This window comes from Trachinotus anak, unplaced genomic scaffold, assembly GCF_046630095.1.
Source record: "Trachinotus anak isolate AG129_WGS33_773 ecotype Australia unplaced genomic scaffold, CSIRO_AGI_Tana_v1 ptg000013l, whole genome shotgun sequence".
NCBI lineage: Eukaryota > Metazoa > Chordata > Actinopteri > Carangiformes > Carangidae > Trachinotus > Trachinotus anak.
In genome coordinates this window covers 24,041,841-24,064,878 of record NW_027273864.1, presented here as the reverse complement: position 1 = coordinate 24,064,878, position 23,038 = coordinate 24,041,841, and the positions used below count along the sequence as shown (strand labels likewise).

At 40.5% G+C, this 23,038-nt stretch overlaps 1 protein-coding gene across 6 annotated transcripts in view; it reads right to left on the bottom strand.

Moving 5' to 3' along the window:
* Positions 1–23,038, bottom strand: part of anks1ab (ankyrin repeat and sterile alpha motif domain containing 1Ab) — a 40,964-nt gene that overhangs the window by 12,129 nt on the left and 5,797 nt on the right. For 5 of the 6 annotated variants that reach the window (XR_011693318.1, XR_011693319.1, XM_071495180.1 and 2 more), the window contains 4 exons: positions 13,280–13,352; positions 7,369–7,484; positions 2,655–2,753; positions 1,776–1,922 (listed from right to left, as the gene is read on the bottom strand). Coding sequence is in view for 3 of the 6 variants with exons in the window: in XM_071495180.1 (XP_071351281.1) it covers positions 1,776–1,922; positions 2,655–2,753; positions 7,369–7,484; positions 13,280–13,352 (435 nt within the window). In the remaining 3 variants the exon portion in view is untranslated. Of the gene's footprint in view, positions 1–1,775; positions 1,923–2,654; positions 2,754–7,368; positions 7,485–8,192; positions 9,286–13,279; positions 13,353–23,038 lie in introns of those variants that run through there. The other variant, XR_011693320.1, reaches the window with a different exon arrangement.

Genomic DNA, 23,038 nt, shown 5'->3' with positions numbered 1-23,038 from the left:
AATTGGCTATTAACATTCATGCTCATCCAGTAAAGGTGGATGTTGGGGGATTAATGTTACATTTGCAATTATGTTGCTGGTACAAAACATTCAATATCAGGCTCATATGGTTCTTTGTCTGAAGGCTTCAATTATTTATTCAGCGAGAGTCAGAGGCAAAAGAGGCAACTGGTTTGTGCTCTGGTTTTCTGGTGCTGTTTTTGTTCTCATGTACTGAACTCCCAGTGAGACTAGTATACTGGAAGTGTGTGAAATAAGATCATTTAAACAGTAATAAAAAGCCTTGGGATTGTATGGGAATGTTTCACAGCTCGTAAATCATCTTGATGCTCGATGCTATTTGCTGAAAGATGCTGAAGAGCATGTAGGAAATGTAATGGGCAAAGTAAGTTCTGCCAAGATGCTCAGAGGCAGTTCTGCTACTCTGCACACTGAAAGTAATGTGCCCTGCGCTCACACCCATCTTTCTGTACTGCATCACAGTCTGCTGGACCCCATCCCTCAAACACTGCATATACAGTATGTTTGGCTGCTGCTTTCCTGCAGCTGTTGATGCTACTGCAGCTGTTGCTGGTTTGGGCCATTTTGCCTCTGCCGTTTTTGTGTTGATCACAAATGTAGGTGTAAGTGGGGAAAACTATGATTGTCTTAAACATATTCATCTACACTGCCTACTGCGATATCTTATCATCCGTATCACATCATCTGTTTGGATCGTCTGGCTCCCTGTCAACGCCTAAACAATGCTACTTTCTATATGACAGGTAGTTGTCACTGAAGCTAACTGTTAAATTCAAGAGAAACTGGCAGCATTGCTGACATGTTAATACTGTGCTGTAAAATGGTGTTTAAATTTCTTTCTCTATACTACAAATTCTGCTGGCACTACACAATGCAAATAAACCCAGTATAAAGGGCGAGTGGCTCCCTACCATCTTAGCTTGAGACTCCTATAAGCAGAACAATGACTATTTACACCCCATCATCACAGGCTGTAAAAGTTCAACCAAAGACAGATTTTTCCCTCTCAGGTTGGTTCATATGAATCATCTTCTGAAGCTAGACAAAATAATCAATCCAGTATTTCACAAGAAATTAAAGATTTAAGGAAAGCCAGGAGAAAAAAAATGTAGCAGAGGATAATGTTTGTTCCCCCCTTTCCTGTCCTTTTAATCATCAGATTTATCTAGCTGTAGTATAGTAGTCTACACACACACACACACACACACACACACACACACACACACACACACACACACACACACAGACAAACTAACTCCTGTACACATGTTTAATCCAACTGATACATGTACTTTTCTATAACCTCCACAGCTTTTAGACCTGAATAAAATTACTCCTCCTTTGTAATTAGAAATTATCATAAAATGTTACACTACTTCCATAAAGATTAGACCAAATTATATATTTCCCTGTCATCAGTCACCACATTGCTCTTTCATTTACATTTTATCTGCTCTGTATCTACTAATTACTCAGTGATTCTGAAAATGTTTCTACTATAGTTTTATGCAAATGCTTCCATTACTGAGGGTTATTTCATCATTACATTTTCAGTGCCTCTTAATCACAAACACAATCCACAAGGAGACCAGCCTGTGAGAACTGGACCAGTAAGACACAAGCCGTCATTCCATCAGCATTCATGGGTCCTTGTCAGAACATGAGAAACTAAGCAATAACATGCTCACCCATCATCTTAAAGAGCCCAGAATGAAACATGTGTTGGATAAATGATGTAATCCATGATTTCTTACATTGACGATCTCCAGCTCCCACAGGTTCTTAACACACTCCAGGGTGCGGTAGCCGCTTGAAAGGAAGTTGGGCAGATATTCATGCAGGCCGAGGCCGTCAAGCCAAGAGGCGAGAGATGTGCTGCCATCACAGCCCAGTGCTTTTACCTGCAGAGTAGAGAAATACACATGTAAGAGAACAAGTACTGTAATTGTTTGTACTGAGAAAAGGACTGTCAATAGTAATGTACATAATATATTCTTGTAGCTCTAAATCTACCTCACTAAAGCTGGATGCTGCCACTGCTGTCTTTAGCGATGCTCACCACTGTGTATTCCCATTAATATTGATACAGAAATTCATGATTCCCACAGGATGAATCCTGCTGACTTTGTTGATCACATTACTTTCCCTCTTGTGCCACCAGCAGGTTGACAGTTTTGGTTTGGAGTTAAATGTGTTAACAGCTACTGGATTGACTGGAAACAGACATTTGGTACAGATATTCAAAGTCCCTAAAGGAAAAATTCTTATAACTTTGGTAATTCCCTGACTTTTGATCATCATCAGGTTAAATTCTTCATTTTTCAATTAATTCATTTACACCAAACACCAGCAAAACTAAAAGCACTGTGTAGCAAATGGTAACATGCTAACAGCCTAAACCAATATGGTGAACATGGTAAACATTATACCGACTTAACAGTTAGCATTTAGCTCAAACCACTGCTGTACAGTCTCACAGAGCTGCTGGCATGGCATATGAATATGTGAGTGAGTGAGTGAGTGAGTGAGTGAGAGAGAGTGAGAGTGAGTGAGAGAGAGATAGAGGGAGAGAGAGAGAGACTGTCAGTCACTGTCCATCTTCAGTGCCGAGGTTAAGTTATCAGGTTAGGTACCTTCGGCAAGCTGCGTGCCGCATGGAGGATCTTCTTTCTGTGTCCTGGGTCAGTGATCCCGATGTCTCTGAGGTCCTGGTCCTCCATCACGTTACTTCCCTACATGTGCACAAACACAAGAGACAAGCACAAATAAACACATCCACACACAGCCATACTCAAACACGCATGCATGCAAACAAATAATCACATACATGCAAGCGCACACATACACACACACACACACACAGACACAATATACAATATGGACATTCAATAGTACAAAACCAGAAAGTAAATCAGCAATCTATGATATCACTCTCAGATGACACACACACACACACATATTTTCATATAAAAGACACTATGCTGTCACATGACAAGTAGCTCTGAGAACATATGTAAATAAAAGTATCATGAAGTATTCTGCAATGTAACTACCAACACACATTTGCTCATAAGATACACAACATGCACACACACGCAGACTATGCACATCTCTGACACAAGCAGTAACAGCAGAGTGGGAGGACAATGAAGTCAAATAAATTGTGCATGCCAAGAGTAATCAATCTGATCTGGTGCGACTCAGAGGGAACAAAGCTTTCATAACTGCAGCAGCAACTACACAATCTCTTTGCTGCTGTGTTTCATTGAGGGAAACTAAACAAACCGAGAAGAACCAAAAATATTTCACTACGGTTCGTAACCATTCCTTAATTTAGGACATAGAGACAATGAACAATGATCGTTTTCCACTTCCTGCAATCTTGACTGACAAGTAGATTCTTGTTGGTTTCATGTAGCTGTTCATATGCACAGCTCCAGTTGCTTTGTCATCTTATTCCAGTTTATAGGCAGGAATAAAGACACAAGGAGAACCTTGAAAATGTGGAGCTAAGCGTTTTTCCCTGTGGACTGCTGCAGATTGATTCTTCCTGGCCAAGAATGTTAAAATGTTCTTTAGTCTTTACTCAATCAGCTCTCACTGGATTGGTTTCACAGCACAATGCAGCAGTATTCACAGGCCTGTATCAGGGTGCAGTTGGGAGATTACTCACTGATCGCTAGAATAAAGGTCAAAATGAAGCAGGGTCTGATGTAAGGGAGGCCCAAAATAGATTCCCTACTTTTATTAACACAGTTTGAAGTTTGATGATGCCTCAGGAGACTCTGCAAACTTATTATTTCATGCTGCATTTGAAACATGTGACGGAAATGTATGGTTCAGTACTTACATAGCTTATGAGCTATGGTAGTTTGATTTAATCTGACACGACTTGCAGATGTAGCCATGGTAGAAGTCCTTCATCTCACTAAATGCACTGAGTTAATGCAACAGTGAATTAGAATTGCTCTATTGCTCTGGCCCACAGAAGAATTGTTTAGTAAAAATCAAATTTTGTTACTTTATCAAGAGTTAGTAGGTATAACAGTGATCTGGCAAAGGGGAAAAAAAACCCCACGTATTTTATGTGTTACAATACGTATATTCAGTACCACATTATAACATTTGAGAAAGAGGAGGCTGCAGAATGTGATGCAATATTAATGCAGGAGAGATGCAATGCAAATGCATGATGGGGGACTTCTAAGATGTTTTGCACTAGACAATATGTCTCATTGCCACATTAGTTTGGTCATAAGAGCATCAGACCAACAAAGCATTATGCTAAAAAAAAAAAAAAAAAAATCCTGCGGAAATTTTGACTGTAAATGAAATGTGTGGGCATAAAGGCCAAGAGAATGACAGCCACGGGCGCCCCACTTCTGGCAGCATGAAAGGAGCACAAAATGATAATCATCGTGTAAAAATTATGAGAATGGGCACACAGCTGTTCATAATTTATGATCCCTCAAAAGCTGCATCTCAGAGCAATCATCACATGCAGAGAGCCTAGCCGACTCATGTGAGTGCCTGCTCTCTTGCTCTGCTGGGCGGGCCCAAGGAAAGTTTCCAAGCAGCACTGTAGATCTTCAGCTGTGACAGCGGTGGTTTGTAGGTACAGTATGGCTTGCATGCTGAGATTCGTGCCACTGCAGAATTAGATAGTGGAGGGTTTTCATCCTCCTCTGGGCTCACAAATGATAAGGAGAGGGTAAAAAAATCTGCTTTGGGTTACTCTGATCTTGTTTTTATATGCAGTGAGTCCCTGAAATGGCAAAGTACTATTACAGTACTATTAGTACCATAACTATTAACTATTTTGGTCTTCCTTGTGTTATTCTTTAATGGTATTATTACATAAATGTATTCAAACATAATACTGAATTGAAACTGAGCCACAGTATACTGCCCTCTACGGATCAGTCTTCTATTCTTTGCAATGAGTCCCACAAACAAGTTCTGATGTTCAAGCTCAGTTAGATTGATCACATCTGAAGCAAGTCTGGCAGAATCTAAAAGGGCACAATATTAAACATTCACAATGTCTGCCTGACTACTCTGACCTTTCCCTTGTTTGCAACCTCCACATCCTTGTAAATATCCATGGGTAATTTGCCTTGTGAAGCTAATGATTTATCTCCTTGATGCATCAAGTCCAGAAGACACATTAGTTGTGGCATGAAAATGAACATCAGAATGCCTAATGACCCATAGTCCTCATCACATTATTGCCCGGAAATCTTGCTCAACATAGAATCTTCCAACCCACTTGTAATGGCAAGAAGGTTGATTTGTTTTTATTTTCATAACTAGTGTCCAAATAACTATACACTAGTGTTGGTAAATATAACAATACATATAGCATGAGATGATAACAATCTGTCAGCAAGTTAAGATTTCAAGATTCAAACTGAAATAGCTTAGTGGAAAAACAGGATTCTCATTTCATCATTTCTCAATTTAAATTCCAGAAAATTCACCATTTCTTTATCACAGTATAATACTACATATATATTGTTACAAGATTTTATTAATTATATAGTCCAACCAGTTCTTGAGGTGAATATTTTCTTGTCTTAGGCATCCAGGTGGTTTAGTCGTTAAGGCACACACCATTTACTATGGAAGCAACATCAACGGTCCAGTTTTAGCTCGGGGCCCTTGTTGTGTGTCCTTTCCCATCTCCTTCTCCACTCATTCCCTTCACCTCTCTAGCCCCCTGTTAAATAAAGGCATAATATGCCTAAAAATATACTTGTAAGAAAATGTGAAAAATACAGGGTGGGACATTTTACAGTTGAAAAATGAACTTGTTACTGCTCTCTGGTGAACATGATATGTTCACTATCTTTGGCGCTTCTGTACTGCCATGTTCTGTTACATATACATGATAAGAGTATATGTGCAATAAGCTACCACATACTGATATATCTGCCTGGATGCTTTTTAAGTCTAGCTCTAAACCATATCGCACACCCCTGCTATAGTCCATTTACTATGACTATATATTATGGATACACATTATAGTGGTGTCACCTTATACACAAAGACAAGTCAGAGGCTTCAGATTTTATCTGCACAGCACCTCATAGTAGGAGTGATCACATGCTCTCATCATGTTGTGATCTCATGTCTTACCAGAAAAAAAGAAAAAAACACTCCTCAACTGGAACACTTTGCAAATACAACCAGCTTCCCTCGGAGCATACTGGTCTCACTTAACTGAGCTAAGCCGTGACAAACTGATGCAACATATAGCCCATAGTGTTAACACAGCTCTGTGGTCTGAGAAATGTCTGCATTTACCCTTTGCGCCTAGTTATTTCTCAGAGAAACATGACCAGGGGATTGAAAATGTAATGCTGCTTTCTACAATCACTGCTGAATGCAAGAACAGTTTCCTTGCAATGTTCTTTTTGGAAAACATGATAACGCTTTTAGTCCGATTGTAGACATCCTTTTGGGCGGCAGTTAAATGAATTTATCAATATGTAATCTGATGGAGGTGTTAAAAAATGCAAATTGTGTTGATGACTTCCAGAAACACTAATCTGTCTAATCTTTTTTTTTTTCCCAACCATTACATCAACATCGACAAATCATGTGGGTTTCGATAATTCACTTAGTTGTGAAATAATCTGTAACATAAATGTCTGCATGCCAACATGTGTGATTAAAATCTAAAAACCATAATCATGAAGTATATCAATACAACATTAGAGCATGCTGCTGCAGTGTAATCATACATTGTGCAGTTTGTGCAAGATTGTCTCACAGCACCACAAGCAGAGCACAGAGCATAATGGGGAGCGGATTTAGTGAGATTTGGCAAGCAACCATGCAAAGTGTATTTAGAACAGATTACAGTGAGTTTAGATTGAGGATTGTTTGTCCAGGTTATCTGAATCTATCTACACAGAAGTCAAGTCCAGTGGCTGTGAATCAGAGATTTCAGTATAGGGGGTGGAGGTGACTGTGGAACTGTACAGTAAATGAGATGGCATGATTGGGAATGCTGGAAAAAAGTTAATAGGTTTTGGTTGTCATTTGTCTTACCATTGGTGACAGCCCATATTCTTTAAGAGGATTCAGTGAGGGGCTATAAATCTTAGCGGGGTCATGCACTACACAGAGGTGAAGAGAGTTATGGAGGAGAGCGGGGAAAGGGGGAAGGAAGAGGACAGGTTGAGTGTGAAGGAGGAGAGAAGGAGAGGAGGGAGTGGAGGTACTGAGAAAGAGTGAGAGTGGTGACATAAAAAGACAAATGCAGCTAAGGTTGACAGAGGGAGAGGCAGAGTGATGTGAAGTGGAACCGACCCCTGAGATGACGTGCTGCAGGTGACTCACCATGAATCGTAGGTCGTCGAAGCCATTGAGCAGGAACTTGCTCTCGTACTGCGGCAGCCCCACGTGCTCCAGCCACTCTCCCACCGGCTGGTCCAGGGCTTTACCACAGGCCCCATCTGCCGAGAGAGGGAAGCGCTTCAGCAGTGAGAAGCCGTTCAGCCGGTAGCAGCGGCACTCAGAGGACGACACATGGCATTGCCACATCATCCTCGGCCAGCAGAGGCAGAGCCGAGTGCAGCAGCACCAGGCGGGGTGGGGGGGAGACAGGGTCCAGGCCGGGGGTGAGGGGCTCCCACGGTACAGGCGGGGGCCCGGCTAAACTCAAACACAGGAGGAGGATAGGAAGTGCTGCAGGCCCAGCTCAAGCCCTGCAGGGGACTGACTAGGCTAATATACACCCACTGGTGTTAGAGTGACTGACTGGAAATGTCAGGCGAGGGTGGAGGTAGTGCAGGGGAGGGAGCCCATCTGAAGCTTGGTGCTGTTAGTTATGTTGGACTGACCCACTACGGCATCTTCCAACAAACAGGGTTCACTAAACATTCCTTTAGTGAGCAGATGAGCGAATGTAAAAAGAAGTGCCTAACTAGTCCAAAAACATAACAATACTGAACACTACAAGTTAAGAGACTAGATAATTTTCAGGCTGAGGGAAAATGGAAATTTTTTATCACTAAATCAGACATTTTCATACACCACATATTTTTTACTCTGCAAAACTATCCCCGTCATTTTTCTAAAATCAGAAATTACTCCCTCAGGGTATAACACAGAGAAATATTCAGTTCCCCCAAAATAAATTTGTCAGGGTTTTCACCACATACTTGTAAAGCTCTGGCTGAGTCCCATGGCTTCATTGGTCAACCTCTTTGAGAGCTAGGACACGGCTCATACAATGAAGGTAGCAGCATTCTAAAGTACTGTTGAGGTACTCGTGTTATTTTTGATCATGGAATACACATTTGCTTATTTCATCTTTCGTCCTTACTCCAGAGCCACACAGAGTACAGTCAGGTAGACATATTGTAAATCCTACATCCAAAAAAGAAACGTTGGCTTAGGATTTCCACAGTGTGCTGATTCCAAACTCCTCAATTCATTATCAAATCCAAGTATAGATTCCTTGATAAAGCTCCAGGTAAGCTGTCTGCCGGTGGAAAAAGGCTCGGTGTCCTTGGTGGTGCCAGTGCTCCCCGTGCTGCCCAGCATTCACACACACTCTTCAGCAGGCTGCTGGCTGTGCGGCTCCGCCAGAGAACGTGCTTCTCATCTCTCAAAGCAGTAAATCCAGGTTCAGATCCGTTAAACGGCAGGTGAGCCTCTTGACTCTGAAGCGAGGATCACTGCAGGACCACAGTGCAGGTTAAGCTAGCTCCTTCCTGAAGGCAGGCGTCCCCCCCACTCCCACCCCAGCCCACCTGGTTCTTCTCCTCGCTGGGTACAGCTAGCAGCCTCTGCGCTCAGGGCAGAGGTTTGCTGCATCCCCTGCCTGTCTGAGACATGCAGGCAGTGCAGATGCAGTCACAGCAGCTGCTCCCGGCTCACACACGTTACCCCTCACTGCTCATAGGGCATAACGTCCTGACACCGGCTACTTCTACACAGGAGACCACAGATCTGCCTCAACCTCAGCCGCTGCTGCCACGTCCTTCCCACATCCACGACAGCCAACAGACTCAGTGATCATCCCCCCTTCTCATCTGAGCAAATCCCTCAAGCTCTTCTTTTTAACTCCCCCCCTCCTTGCTGTCGTCTCTCTCTGCTTTCTTTCTCTCGCTCTCGATCTCATAGCCCCATTCCCATATGTGTGATCGCACTGCAGGGCTGCCGTATGCTGCCTGATGAAGTGGGGTGCTGCTCCACGTAACAACCTCTCCCTCACTCTCCCACTATATCAATTCCCCTCCCTCTGCCTCTCTCTCTCCCTCTCTCACTGGCTTGCACTCTCTCACTCTATCTCGCAACATGCCTCTCGCTCTCAAACACACAGACAGATGCAAACACACTCTGTCTCTGTCCTCATCGTCTGTCTCTCTACCCCTTTCCCCCTCTGTCTTGCCCCCCTTTCTTACTCATATAAATGCACACATACTAGCTCTTGTCTGTGTGTGTCGCCCCCCTACATTAACCATCACCTCCCACCACCACCACCACCACCACCACTGCAATGATTAGAATTGCACAGAGGCACCCTGATCTTGGCAGTGCAGAAAGGACACCACCATCAGAGGAAAGGAACAAGCACTGATAGCCTTAAATCACAGTCCTTTTCTGTAAAGAATGACTAGAATGTAAAGGGATGACGGAGACGTGATGCTGCTCTGCAGGAGATACGCCAGTTTTTTAGGCTAACATGGGATATTGAAACAAAGAGCCTCCTGAAGCCCGTGCTTATTAGCAGATGGCTTTAATTCATTTACATCTTACTTTGATGGTAGGACGAGGGGGGGCAGCATTGATTCAAGTCAGCAGAAGTCTCTAACATGCTCAGAGAGAAGAGAAGAGAAGAGAAGAGAAGAGAAGAGAAGAGAAGAGAAGAGAAGAGAAGAGAAGAGAAGAGACACACTTCAAGTCCATCTGCATCTCACCCAGTCATACAGCATGACAGAAAAGAGGCAAATTCCATTATGTACTTCCAGATGCTCATGTCACATCAACCATTTTTAGAGCACGACAGAGGCTACTTACCGGAAAAACCTGGATAAACAAGTGAGATGGTATAAAACTGAGATAAATGTTTCTGGTAAAAGGAGTCACGCACAGCGCCGTTTGACTTTGCAAGAACTTCCACAGTCTACAGGAGGACTGGTATACTACAGCACCCACCCGTGCAGGGCTGCTCACTGCGTCCGTCACTGGTGTTATCTGGGTTCGGGTACAGAGGGTAATTATGCAGGCTTTCAAGCTGCTTGCAATCACCTCACGCGTTCCCAAACGGGTAGTGAGCCAGTTAGTAAGGCAGTTGGGGCAAGGCGAGGCGGTGTCAACAGAGGGAGGCACAGCGAAGGGCTATTTATTGAACCTCCTCTGTAATTGGCCGTCTGCACCACTGTTGCTCTGGTGTTAACGATCAGGTAAAAGGCCAGGTCAGGTCTCCGTGACCCGTCAGTCATCCACAAGGACCAGTGCTCATCATTCGTTATCAGGAAGAGGAGCTGCTGTCAGATTTGTTCTAACTGAGGAGAAGAATGATGGAAATGAGGAGTGAGAGAGAATGAGCACGAGACAGATAAGACACAGAAAAAGACTAATAGAGGAGGAGGCGATGAAACATATGGGCAAGATACAATTTACCATCTTATCTCTAGGAAGTAAGAGGGATTGAAGTGGACTAATTATGATTCACTACGAGATCCCACAACTCCCTCTCCTCCTTCTTTACTCTCTCCTCCTGAGCCTCATACCAAACTCAGCTCTTACACCACAATAGCCAGACAAAGACTAAAAATACCAGCCACCCCTTCCAATTACTTCCATTCATTTGGGACAGTAACACCTCCCACGGTAGTAAGACCTAATTACTGACTGAGTAACCAATGCTCCTCCGTGGGGGGGAACTGGGTCACTGTCTTATCCCCTGTTAAACAGGCCAAGCTGTCAAATCAACCTAAGTGGGTTTCTGTCCTGTTGGAGCATTGCTAGGTCTAGACTTGGCTCCGAGGAGCCCCCAGAAAGACCTATTTACAGAGGAAGAGGTAGAGGTTGTGCCTAGATAAAGCCGTGCCTCTTTATCAGAGCAGGAGAAAAGCACTAGCTCCTTGTCAACACGCCCAAGCACTGGAGAAAATGAGCCGCAAAGCTGAATTAATTCAGGGAAACTGAAGGCGGACTCTTTTCCTTTGAACGTCAGTGTGTGCATGTACACAAACTGAGCCGATGCCTCCTGTGTGCTGTTAGCTGAGCTCTCTCTCCACTCCCTCTCTCTTTTTAAGCTCATTTACTCAGTGCTCTCTTAGCACACAATCAAGGCACTCGTGATGGGCACACAACACAAACATTCTCATCCTTGAGCATGCAAATTGGCACAAAATTGAAGGGCTGTTTTTTGTAGCCACAAAAATCTGATGTTCAGAAACCTGCTTCCTGAAGATGAATTGGTTGTCCTTGGCTCCTGATATGAGAGAGACAGTAAACAAGGAAAAGGTGGACGGAAGAGAACAGGGACAGAGGATAAGGTTTTCCCAGATCTGTCACAATATAAAGATAAAGGTTGGATGAAGAGCGGCAATTTAGTTTTCCATCTTTTTGTAATTCCCCTCCGCTCCCCCTTTCCTGCTGATGTAGGGTACCTGTTTGTTCCCTTTAAGTACACTATGGAGAAAGAAATATGACCTCTTTACTAACACATACACATCGAAAAACAGCAACAGAAGCATCCGCGCAACCTCCAGAACTACTTGTGCACAATCTCCGATTAAAATCAGAGCAGCAACTGCATGACTCAGCTGAATCTGGGACACTTTCAGCATGCCATTCTTCAAACAAGGTCTATAAATAGCACACACCTATATGTGAAAGAAAAAACAAACAAACAACATATTTTCTCTTATGTAATATGAAATAACCCCAGGTCTTAATTGTTAGGATAGCAATTAATCTAAGAATGCTGGGTGTGCTGGAAGTCAAGTTACAATTAACATCATACATCAACACCACCATGAAAGCCAGCTTTCTAAAAGGTGCCATATTAATTAAGTTTACTTTTAATTTACTATTATTATATTATTAATAATATCCATGGTTATATTAATGCCAATAGAAATTAACTTTTTTCCCACACAATCTACCCAGATTTCCCCTTAATGACTGAAGTAAAATTTAACAAACGTAATCCAGAACAGAGTTGATTAAATGAGTAGATGTCCTTAACATTTTGCATACTCAGCATTAAGTTTAATCGATTGCATCGGTCAAATACATTTTTTTCCCATGAAGAACACTTAACTGCATAAACCTAGACAAACACTCAGACAGAAAGAAGTGATGACACAGTGACACATGATGCAGTTAAAGTCCTAATTCTTCTCATTCCAATGTCCTAATTCTTTTCAGCATCCTTCCTTAATATCCTTTTATCACAATCACACATTTTACTGCTTCTGTTCTTGGGTGGCGCTACACCTTGCTGTGTTCAGCAGATTGAAGCATACTGCACTAATGAAAGTTTTATCTAAATAAATCTGATGAGACTTGTAAAAAGCAGTGCTGTGCAGACCCAGAGAAGCTCTTACACAATCCTGTATGGTGAAACCTCCTTATGGCAGAGTATCTAATGGAGGTAGGTTTACACTGTATCAACTCAGGAGCGTTATCTAAACAAACTGAGCTGATGCCAGCTGGCTTCTCCCTCTGCACTGCCTGAAGGACTCTTGATGAAGCGTACTCAGTTCAAGCCCTACTGAGATATACAGTAACTTCAGAAAAAGAGGGAAATATGACAGTGAGGTCAATTTAGAATTAGATTTTCTATAAAGTAGAAACCTTGTGTGAAACAAATAACAACAGCGCCAAACACATGTCAGCTTGAATCTCTGTGACTTATAAGGACAACAGAACTACTCTCCATCTTTTCCGAAGGTGTGTTTGAATACTGAATAGCAGCTCTTATAAAAGCTGTTGCTGCTCATAAATGTAATCAGTTACAGGGTGTTAAATGTTTGGTTGCTGCTAACGTGACATATAATTCCTGTCCAATGAACTCTATGGGACTATCTTCCATGCAGCACCAAAGCAATTAAGAGCTCTATAAATTATTAATGAATAAGACTCACTCAACTCCCAAGACCCTGTTGTCATTTTGTATTAACCGACCAATAAATTACATACCACATAGTCATATCTCTGAAAAAAATCAATCCACTTTGCAGAAACTGAACTCTTTATGTAAACAGAATAAGTTGTGAAGCATTACCTGAGCTCGGTGTGGGCTGTTTGTTTTTGGACGTTTCAAAGCCTGCTCCAATCAAGCTCATGATTTTCTCGATCTGTTGAAGAGAATGAACATGAAACACAGGGGGGTAAATCACCTTGCATTTGACTGACAGGTCAATGCAGAGCGATGAAAAAAAAACTTTTTTTAGATCATCTCATGTTGAAATTCTTTCTGTAGGTACCAACTTCTTCCATCAATGCAAAACAATTCATGCATTAAACCCGTATCTAACCTTCTCCATCCCACCACAGCCAAACCAGTTATGAAACAAGAACACTGTATTCATGGCACTGTGTGAGGAGTTAGGACAGCGAGCTGCTGCTGGTGCTGCTGCTGGGAGTGCTGGGAAGGAGGCGGGCTGCTCTGCAATGATGGATTACAAGCAACAGTCCAACGTGGACAGCAATTCAATGACTAACCCACCACTCAGCGAAAACACAGCAGGGTGATAAGATGAATTACAATCTAGAAACTTTTGAAACTCCAAATTATTGAGGCCTATAGGAAATCCTGCGGCTGACAGCACAAAACAGCCCACAGGAGATTCAGATCTGTTGCTGACTGTTTCTTAGTGACTATTTGATTACCCTCTCAGACCTGTATTATTCAAGCTTCACAGAATAAAGCGACAACTTACTGCAAGGTTAAGTGAGCACAATGCTGCATGCAAGAGATTACAGAGCAACTCCGAGAAGAGTTGTTTAGGGGCTTAGAGCCAAAAATGTTTATTTAAGTAGTCTCTGACTTTCCAGGAGAGCCAAAATACATTTTCAGGTTTTTTGTTTGCTTTTGTTTATTTTGCTGGATAATTCACTATCAGTTCAAGCTCCAACAAAGGGCTTTCAGTGCCAGATGCAGTATGTGGTATCAAGAGCAGATACAGAAAATGAAACTAGGACAAGTTATGAGTATTGTTAATTTAGATTCTATTTGTTGGCAGGAATGGACTAATCTGATAAACTGGATCAGTATCAGCCCCTCTAGTAGGGTTAGTGTTTGACAGACAATCCACTTATCAAATCCTAATCCTTACAAATCCCTAACTGAATCTCATTAGGTTTACATCATTTGCAAGTAACTAAAGTTATAAATCAACACAAGTCAATGCCTCAATTTAGATCTGTGATCACCTGTTGCCGGGCAAGAAGCCGGACATACTAGTTTTTAGTCAAACTTAATCAACACTGACAACATTGACAACCTGTAGCTACAACCTAAAAATGAGCAACAGAAGATATGAAATTTGTTGATTGATATTAATTGTACTGATTCACTGAGAAAAAGCTGAGACATAATGAATTTTACATTAGATTTTGTTTTGGATCCATATAACAGAGGTCCTGATTCAGAGCTATGAGGTTAATGGGCTTAATGGACGATCAGCTGATCATTCCTGTAGAAAAGACTCCACTCTGCTAAACTACAAAAACACAGTTCACTGGCTGTCGTAGAGTGATGTTACAGAATGATGTGTCTTTTCACCAGAGAGACATATATTTATTCAACCACAGATATTTACATTTCAATGTAGCTGTTTCAGAATTAACATTAATTAGCAACAGGTGATATAATCTACCACCGGTTGACATTGAACATTTTAACAAGAGAAAGACTGAGAGGTCTGCAACTGTTACCAGCATGCTTTCTCTTGGACTAAAAAAGACATATCTAAGATGGATCTGGCTTTCACAACCTAACCCTAACCAATACAGACCTCATGAAGTGGATCGGGCATCAGTATCGCCCATGACATGAACGACAGGATCACGATTAAAGGGCTAAGTCAGTAATTTAGTATTGCACTTCCACAAAGTCGAGGGACTCACAAAAGTATAAAAGTCAGTGGTTGAAATTGAAGCAGCACAGGCCAAGGTATCCTAACTTTTAATCCCTGGTATGGGTCAAGTTACATTTCCTACATTTCCCATGATGCAGCTGGATGGAGTCTTTCATTAAACTTCCTGTCTAGTAAACACCCATGTCTTTTAATCTCCACATCTCCTATTTCTTTGTCAATGTCATTATAAAACTCAGTTTTTTCGCTACCATTCAGTCATGGCAGGCCACCAACTCAGTTTTTGTGCCATAGCAAAGCCTTGCCTCAGGTTACCTTATTTCACTGAGTTCCACACAGATGGACCCTAAAGAAATATCAGTATCAGTATTGGAAGAGAAACATTTGAGTCTGTTACTATCCCAAGCCACAGTTTATTGTAAAAGAGCCTGAAAGCAGAATACGATGAGACCATTTACAGCAGGTGTGGGATGAGTTGTTATGCTAATCTCCTTTCTGTTCACTTTATTAAACATTCGGATACAAGGATTATATTTCTCCGATTTCATTCAGCTCCACTGGAATATACATTTCACTCTGAAGCAGCCAATGTCATATTTCTTCAACATTAATATACACAGTGGTATATTTCTGAGTTATGAGTCAGAAAACAGTCTGGGACTTATCATATGTTGAGCATATTTGAATAATAATCAGACTCAACGCTGGTTAAATGTAAGCAATTTGTCTAGTGCCACACTACTTGCTGACACCTCATGCTTCAAGGACAACAGGCCCTCATGCACAGAACAAATGTGACATTCACCCTATTTTAAAGAGAACAAAATAATGGTACTTGATAATCTTTAGCTACTGCAGAAGAGTGTAACTCCAAGTGTATGTTTTGACAACTTTAAACAAGGCAATTAGCAGTCAGAGGTCACCTACAAATTTATGTGTGAACCGCTGCAAATCAGACTGGGAACTAAATATAGAATCACTAGAGTAGTCTATTCATAATCAGCAATGAAAATTTTGTGAGCTTGAAAAGCTGATTCTGCTTTCACTGGTGACACCAGAGACACAGCCAGGCTTATTTGATGTAATATTTAGTGTTTGAAAAAGCCCTGTGCACTTCGCTAGTGGCATCAACACTGTAGAAAAGCCTTGATTCATTTGGAAGTCAGGCACGTGGGACGCATGGCATATGCCTCCAGCAATACAGACCTCACATTACTCTTTGAATTAACCCAGTTACATTCTATATCACACACAAACGGACTGCATTACATCTAAGCTTAAGTGCACCTTTATTAAAACCTGTCACCAAAATGCTGCCTCTAAGGAAACCAACGTCATCATAGTTAAAGTGCTGAAATATTTCATATGATCATGCACACACAGCCTCATCCACTGCATGTCACAAGTAAGATGTGTGGCAATTAATTAGGGTAGAAATACATTCTATACAATAACTTCTCCAGGTTAGAGTCTGCCTAACCAAAGCTTATTCCAAACTCCCAAAAAACAACATATATGCATTTTCAGAAAAGTGCAAACCTTTGGTGTATGTGTTGTGATCCATGACCTCAGTTTAAATGTCATTGATACAATACTACACTGTAAAGTTTGGGTATTCAGTACACAGCAGACTGTCCTCAAAAGTGAAAATTCAAATCAGAATCCCTTAACAAAAACAGATCCAAACAGAGAGCCATTACACAACACACTAAACTATCGACACTGAATTATGGCATTCTGCTGTATATATATACTGTACTATGCTGCTGGTCATTTACATCTTTCACTGACAGATAGACCTAATGGCACAGTAGATCAATAAGTTATATGAAAAGGCCGGGTAGTCATCAGTGACATCAACATCGTCATGAGCATATTTGTGTTTTCTTTAAGAAGGCCATGCTAAATTAGTTCCAGATATTTAGCATCCTTAGTTGTGCTGTATTAAACATAATTTTGCTATTCAACAAAGAAAGTTGCTGTCAGATTAATCCATATCTGAAGCCTTAAACAGTGGTAACGGGCTTCTGTGAGGATCATGTTGAGGAATTTTTACACTATGAGAAATACTAATAGCACCTACACTCAGTTGCCAGTTGATGAGGCATACCTTGCTAAAACTATTCAACACTGAAACAGCCCACAATAATCCTACCTTTATGATTATTGCAGGTTTATTCTGCCATCAGGATTACTGCAGGTTACAATATTCAGTTTTTGGTGAAACTTTCAGAGAGATGTTGATTCAACTTTGTGTTAATTTTGACACATTTGGTTGGTGGTGCTGTTCACTTGTATAGCTTTATACTGAGGGGTGTCTCTAATATCTAGTCTCCCTTATTCATATAAACATCTCACTACATTACCACCTAGGAAAGCAGTGACATAACCAGCGGCTTATATAAAACAATAACTTTATGTAAATTCACAATGTATTAATGAAATTGAACTAAGCATCAAGCTGTCCTAATTGGACATGTATTAAGAAGGAAGAGGTCCGGTTAGTCCGACCTGAAAGCCAGCTCTCGGTGGGAATTAATTTGAAACAAAGTGCCTCCAATGAATGTCTGGGAGCAAGATGGAAATAATCTACTGAGAAGATCTATTCACACAGAAATGTAATTGATAGGCCAGTTGTGAAGCACATGGTACTCTGAGTGGACTGTATCATTAAATCAGTGGTGCTCAACTCTGAGTGATGGCACTACATCCTCAAGTGATTTACATGTTAATACAGGTTGACCTGCTCTACAGTTCCTGCACACCCTGCAAAAATATCCATTTATGTCACCTTTCAAGCTCAAGCCCTGCTGTGAAAAAAGTTAAGGGTGAAATCATTTAGTTTTTTTCTAATGCAAATCATGTGGGTAAAAGAATTATTGTGATTAACTGATGTCCTTGGTACCAGTCTAATTCCGCGTTGCCCCTGGATATCATCACTTAATTCTTCCCAGACTGAAACCAGGCAAAAATACATTGGAAACAGGGTTTTTTTTGGGGGGGGGGAGAATTATAACATCTTAAATCTAAATTACTGACTGAACTTATGACTGATATTTCTAAGCGTGCACTCTTCACATATTAGTGCAGACATAGAATGGTATTCCAGCATCTCTATGTTCTCTGTTTTGTCCAGAAGCCTGAAACAGCTCTTCTGAAGATGGGTCTTGAAGCAAGTTAAGAGGTTAAGATGACAGTCCATGGCGGTCACTTCAAGGTACATAAACCATTAGCATTTAATGTAGGTCTTCAGATAGCTTTGAGCCCCTGTCCCAAAATGGATAATGGGTTCACACTTTGTAGTACAACTTATGGACTACAAAGTTGGGACTAACTTAAATTGCTACTGATCTTGGGTTTGTGACTTTGATTGGACCCAAAAGGACCCAAGAAAGATAAGATGAGCAACATGGGCTGCATATTTTTTCAGGGAATCAAAGTACAACAGATTGCTGACTTGAATCAATGGGGCTTTAACATGTCAGAGACTGTGCTTGTTACTTTTAAGAGAGCTCCATATTGAGAGAGATTGCTAGTTTTTCCCTGAGTCAGTCAGCCTTAGTGAGTTCCTCCACAGTCCTTATTATGCCTACACTCATTATGTGCATCACTGCCCCTGAAAAATATACAGAATATATACATATGTGGCACTGCTCCAAGAGAGAAAAATGTAAATCCTGGAAAACCAAAGAAACGCAAAGAAAATGAATATTTTAATGTAGTTAGAATTAATTGGAAATTTTCCCTGCTGGAGCTAGATAAGGTAGCAGTGGCAAAACAAAATACAGGCTGATGACAAAATGATGGCATATATCTGCAAACAGTGAATGTTTTTTATGGACTAGGAAACAAATGGTTACAACTATTACAGAATCAAGCTGCTGTGCGATTTACTGTTTTGTTTTTTGTTTTTTTTTCTTCTTTTTTTAATTATGATACCCTCTTGGGTCCTTTAAAACCTTTAATAGAGTTTGAGCAGTAAATTATGTTATGTAGATATATCAGCATCTGTATGTTGTCAGAGAAGCAACAAGAATGTGTAGTACAGAAATTCAGAAAATATGTCCGGGGTGATTCAGAGCCATTACAAACAGTAGGCAGATAGCAAGATAGTCTTCTCCACCAGAAAGCACAATGACAAGTTTATTTCTCTTTAAAATGTACCAGTACGTAGGTTGATCACAATGCTTACAAAAAACCCACAAATTTAATAAATCAATAACATTTGTTCACATTATGTGTTTATGTTAAAACCCCTATACATTGTTATCAGGGTATGTAAAGTCTCTTAAACTAGAGGCCTCAAAAATCCAATATTGGTCAAGCCTCATTATTTAGACAATATAAATTAGGGCTACACAATATATCGTTTCAGCATCATCTTTGCGATGTGAGCATGTACAGTAGTCACTTAACAGGACATGCATTGTCACCTAAGGCAAATTAACTCAAACATGTCATGCTACAGGTTTGGTTCTCATGACTGATCTACAAGAAAAGCCTGTCTGATATAACATAATCTACTCCAATTTAATGGTTTCTGGATACACGGTTTGTTGCTACTGAGTGACATGCAGACTCTGAATGCACAGCAAACCACCAATCACAATCATTCTCGATCAGTTTATCAAACAACGAAAGCAAAGGGCACAGAGAAGAGATCAAGACTGATGGTGCCAACATAATTAAACTGCAGAATAATTGCATTAGCCAGTTATTAAGACAATCAATTTCTGCAGCCAGTATCAACAAAAATGACTTACAGCACTATACCCTGCAACTGAATCACTGTCAGCTACAAACATTTAAGTACTGATAAAGGAGATCAATAAATTAGCCAATGCAAATGGCACACAGATACACTATGCTTATTTTCATTGCATACTTTTTCACAGTGAGAAAACAAGTGACTACAAGTGACTACACATCATCATTTTGTACTAACCATATGAGACATGAGCTGTCAATCATACTGTGAATTTGGAACACTACTGCACATTTGCAATGAAGAAAGAAAACTGTTTGCTTTCTCTTTTTTTGTGTCAGAAGATATTTCTGAAGCTGTCTCACCATCCATAATCAGTCTAGCTGCAAGGTGCTTCTCCCTTTCATTTGTGGCTTGCATTTGTAGGGTAATAGTGATCATCAATATACCAATACAAAATCTGACAAATTTAGTATAAATACTAATATATCTGAACATAATGAATTCTCTCACTTTTCCAGCATAAAAAAAACACTCTGTGAAAACCTGACTTGTAAAGTATGAAACTAGGACACAGGAGGTGTCTTTTTAGGGATATGCAATTTCAAATGACATCTCCAACAATCTCTTCTTTCTGAGCAGTAGTAATAGAAAGGCTATGCGTTTTTAATTCAGCTTGAGATCTTTTTTTTTTTTTTTTTTTGCATGTCATTGCCTCTATTCTGCCTGTCTTTCTTGTCCAGCCAACAACATGCTAGCTAATATGATAGAGACAATAAGACAGAGTACAGTATTGTCCACTGAGTCAATGTCTCCTGCACATAAATGATGGCTGTGAGCCCAAACAGAACAGATAATGGAAATGATGGCTGGATATAATAAACTAACCAAAAAGGCTGCCTGCTTCACTGGCGCTGGTCTGGAAACAGAATTACCGCCTCAGTACCATCGTCAATAAAGACAGATGGGCCAGCAGCTCCACACTATGCAAGACCCAGATCACATAATTCTATCCAGCAGTGCTCATACTTTAGACTGTTTTTCATTATTTTGACAGCTTTCAAACCATTCAGCATGAATAAAACCATCTGCAAGGTGTACTGTGTACATTAGTGGGCGCATTAGTACTGTTACTTTGTAGGTTTTACCATGTAGTTTCGCTGAACCCAGCTTGTCAGGCAGCGTTGGGAGTTAATGTCAAATAATGTCAGATTATCATAAATTTAATTCCTCTATGTGTGACGGATGGATGGGAGCTGAATTTTAATGTTTTAAAAGCATTGAATCAACTTAATTTGATACATTTATTGCATTAAAAGCTGAATTGATTAGCTGATTAATCAATTTGTCATTTAAAAGAAAATAATTTGGAACTATTTTGATAATTGACTAATTGTTTCAGTCATTTTTGAGCAAAAAAAGTGAAACTATGCACAAATATTCTCTATATATCCGGCCCCATTAATCCAGGACACTAGCATTTCAAGGCCAGTATTTTGTATGACCTATCTCCACAGCGCTGTATGAGTAGTGGGGGACAGTCTGGCTACACCCATTTTCATTCTGCTCTCTGGCTTGTTTGCACTTCTAAAAACTAATCACAATCATATTGAGCCTTGCTTAGCCAAGGATGCAGTCATGGTGCCGCTGCAAAAGAGTGGGGGCTTGCTTTGGTGGAACATTTGCACAAGGGGAGGTAAGCACTGAGATTAAATTGGCTAATTTCTGGCAAATGCCACAGAAAATAGCAATGGCTATGTGATCGCAAATCTTCAATAAAACTTGCAATTTTCAGTGTGTAGGCTGCTAGCTGAGAGCTTGTTGTTGTTCCCCGTAGCAATGGGGATTTTGAATATGGTAACAGGAAGGGGAGGCAGAAAAGGAGGAGAATGGAGCCTCAAATAGGCGTCCTATGGCAGGCTTTTACCCATTCAGCCTCTGAGTCAGACTACCCTGCAAAGTGTGACTTCCAAATGCGAAATAGTCACAATTGCTAGTTTTGAGCAAAAGAATGGTTTGTCTTTTCAAAGAAGCAGCTGCTATCGGCCCAGCTAAGTCTGTCATGAAATGACTAAAGTTAACAAAAAATGTTCACTAAATAACACAATACAATTATAAACGTAAAATAATCCTCATATTGCTATTTTCAAACTGGCAAACCTGCATTTTTAAAAACACACAACAGGTTTGAACAGGTCTAGCCCTTGCACATGTGGAATACGACTGTTAAACTGCAAACTGGACGCAATGTGGGGTCTCCTGTGTTACACCTGGTGAGAAATGTTACGGCAATGTGACAGTGGCTCTCTCTACCCAGCCCCCACCAACATTACCACTACTCTCATATTCATGTACCACATCTGTCTAACCAGATCTTGGGATGTGTTCACTCTGCCGTAGCTCTCTATATGAATTATAAACCAGCTTACGTACTTTGAAAACAGTCCCTTTTTATCAACTGGAATTACCAACACGAAAATGGTTTGTATGTCAGTTTTCATTTTCACTGTGGCTAACTAAAATTCTTAGATTCTGAAAACAAATTATGGTTTACAAATCATAATATTAGCCATAGTATATCGTTTTTCACACGATTAATTTCAAAATGATTATATTACAAAGGGATATAAAGCATATACATTTAAACAATTGATATAAACATAGGTTAACATAATATAATAATTATTATTATTATTATAATATGAACATGGGTATTTTCATTAGGGGTCCCAAACTACTTATGTTATGTAAAACCACAGCCATTAGTAAGTGAAGCAGCATAAAAAGACACATACTGTAGGCACTTTAAAAGCTTGCATGAGTAATGACCTCAGGAATACAGCTGGGAAACTTAGAGTACGCACACGAGCGAAGCCACTCAAGCATCTGTAACATAGGGTTGTGTTAACCTTTGCCTTATGAGTATTGAACAGATGCAGTGAAGACGTCAATCACTTTAATCGTATATGCCATTTCTATTATTAGTAACAAGTACAAAGGTCACTGAAATGCAAGATTCTTATATGATAAGGTTATTAATGGTATTAATCTGAAAGGGAAAGAAGGAACCCACCCTAAAATACATGAACATACAAAAAAGTGGTCAACATAGTGTTGATGCACCTTCTATTCAAGGGTCCACTTTTTGTCTGGTAGTGTTTCCAATTTCTGTAGCTAACTGGCCAAATGACAACATGATTGCATTGTTGTGCTAAAATACAGTTTCATGGCTTCATTT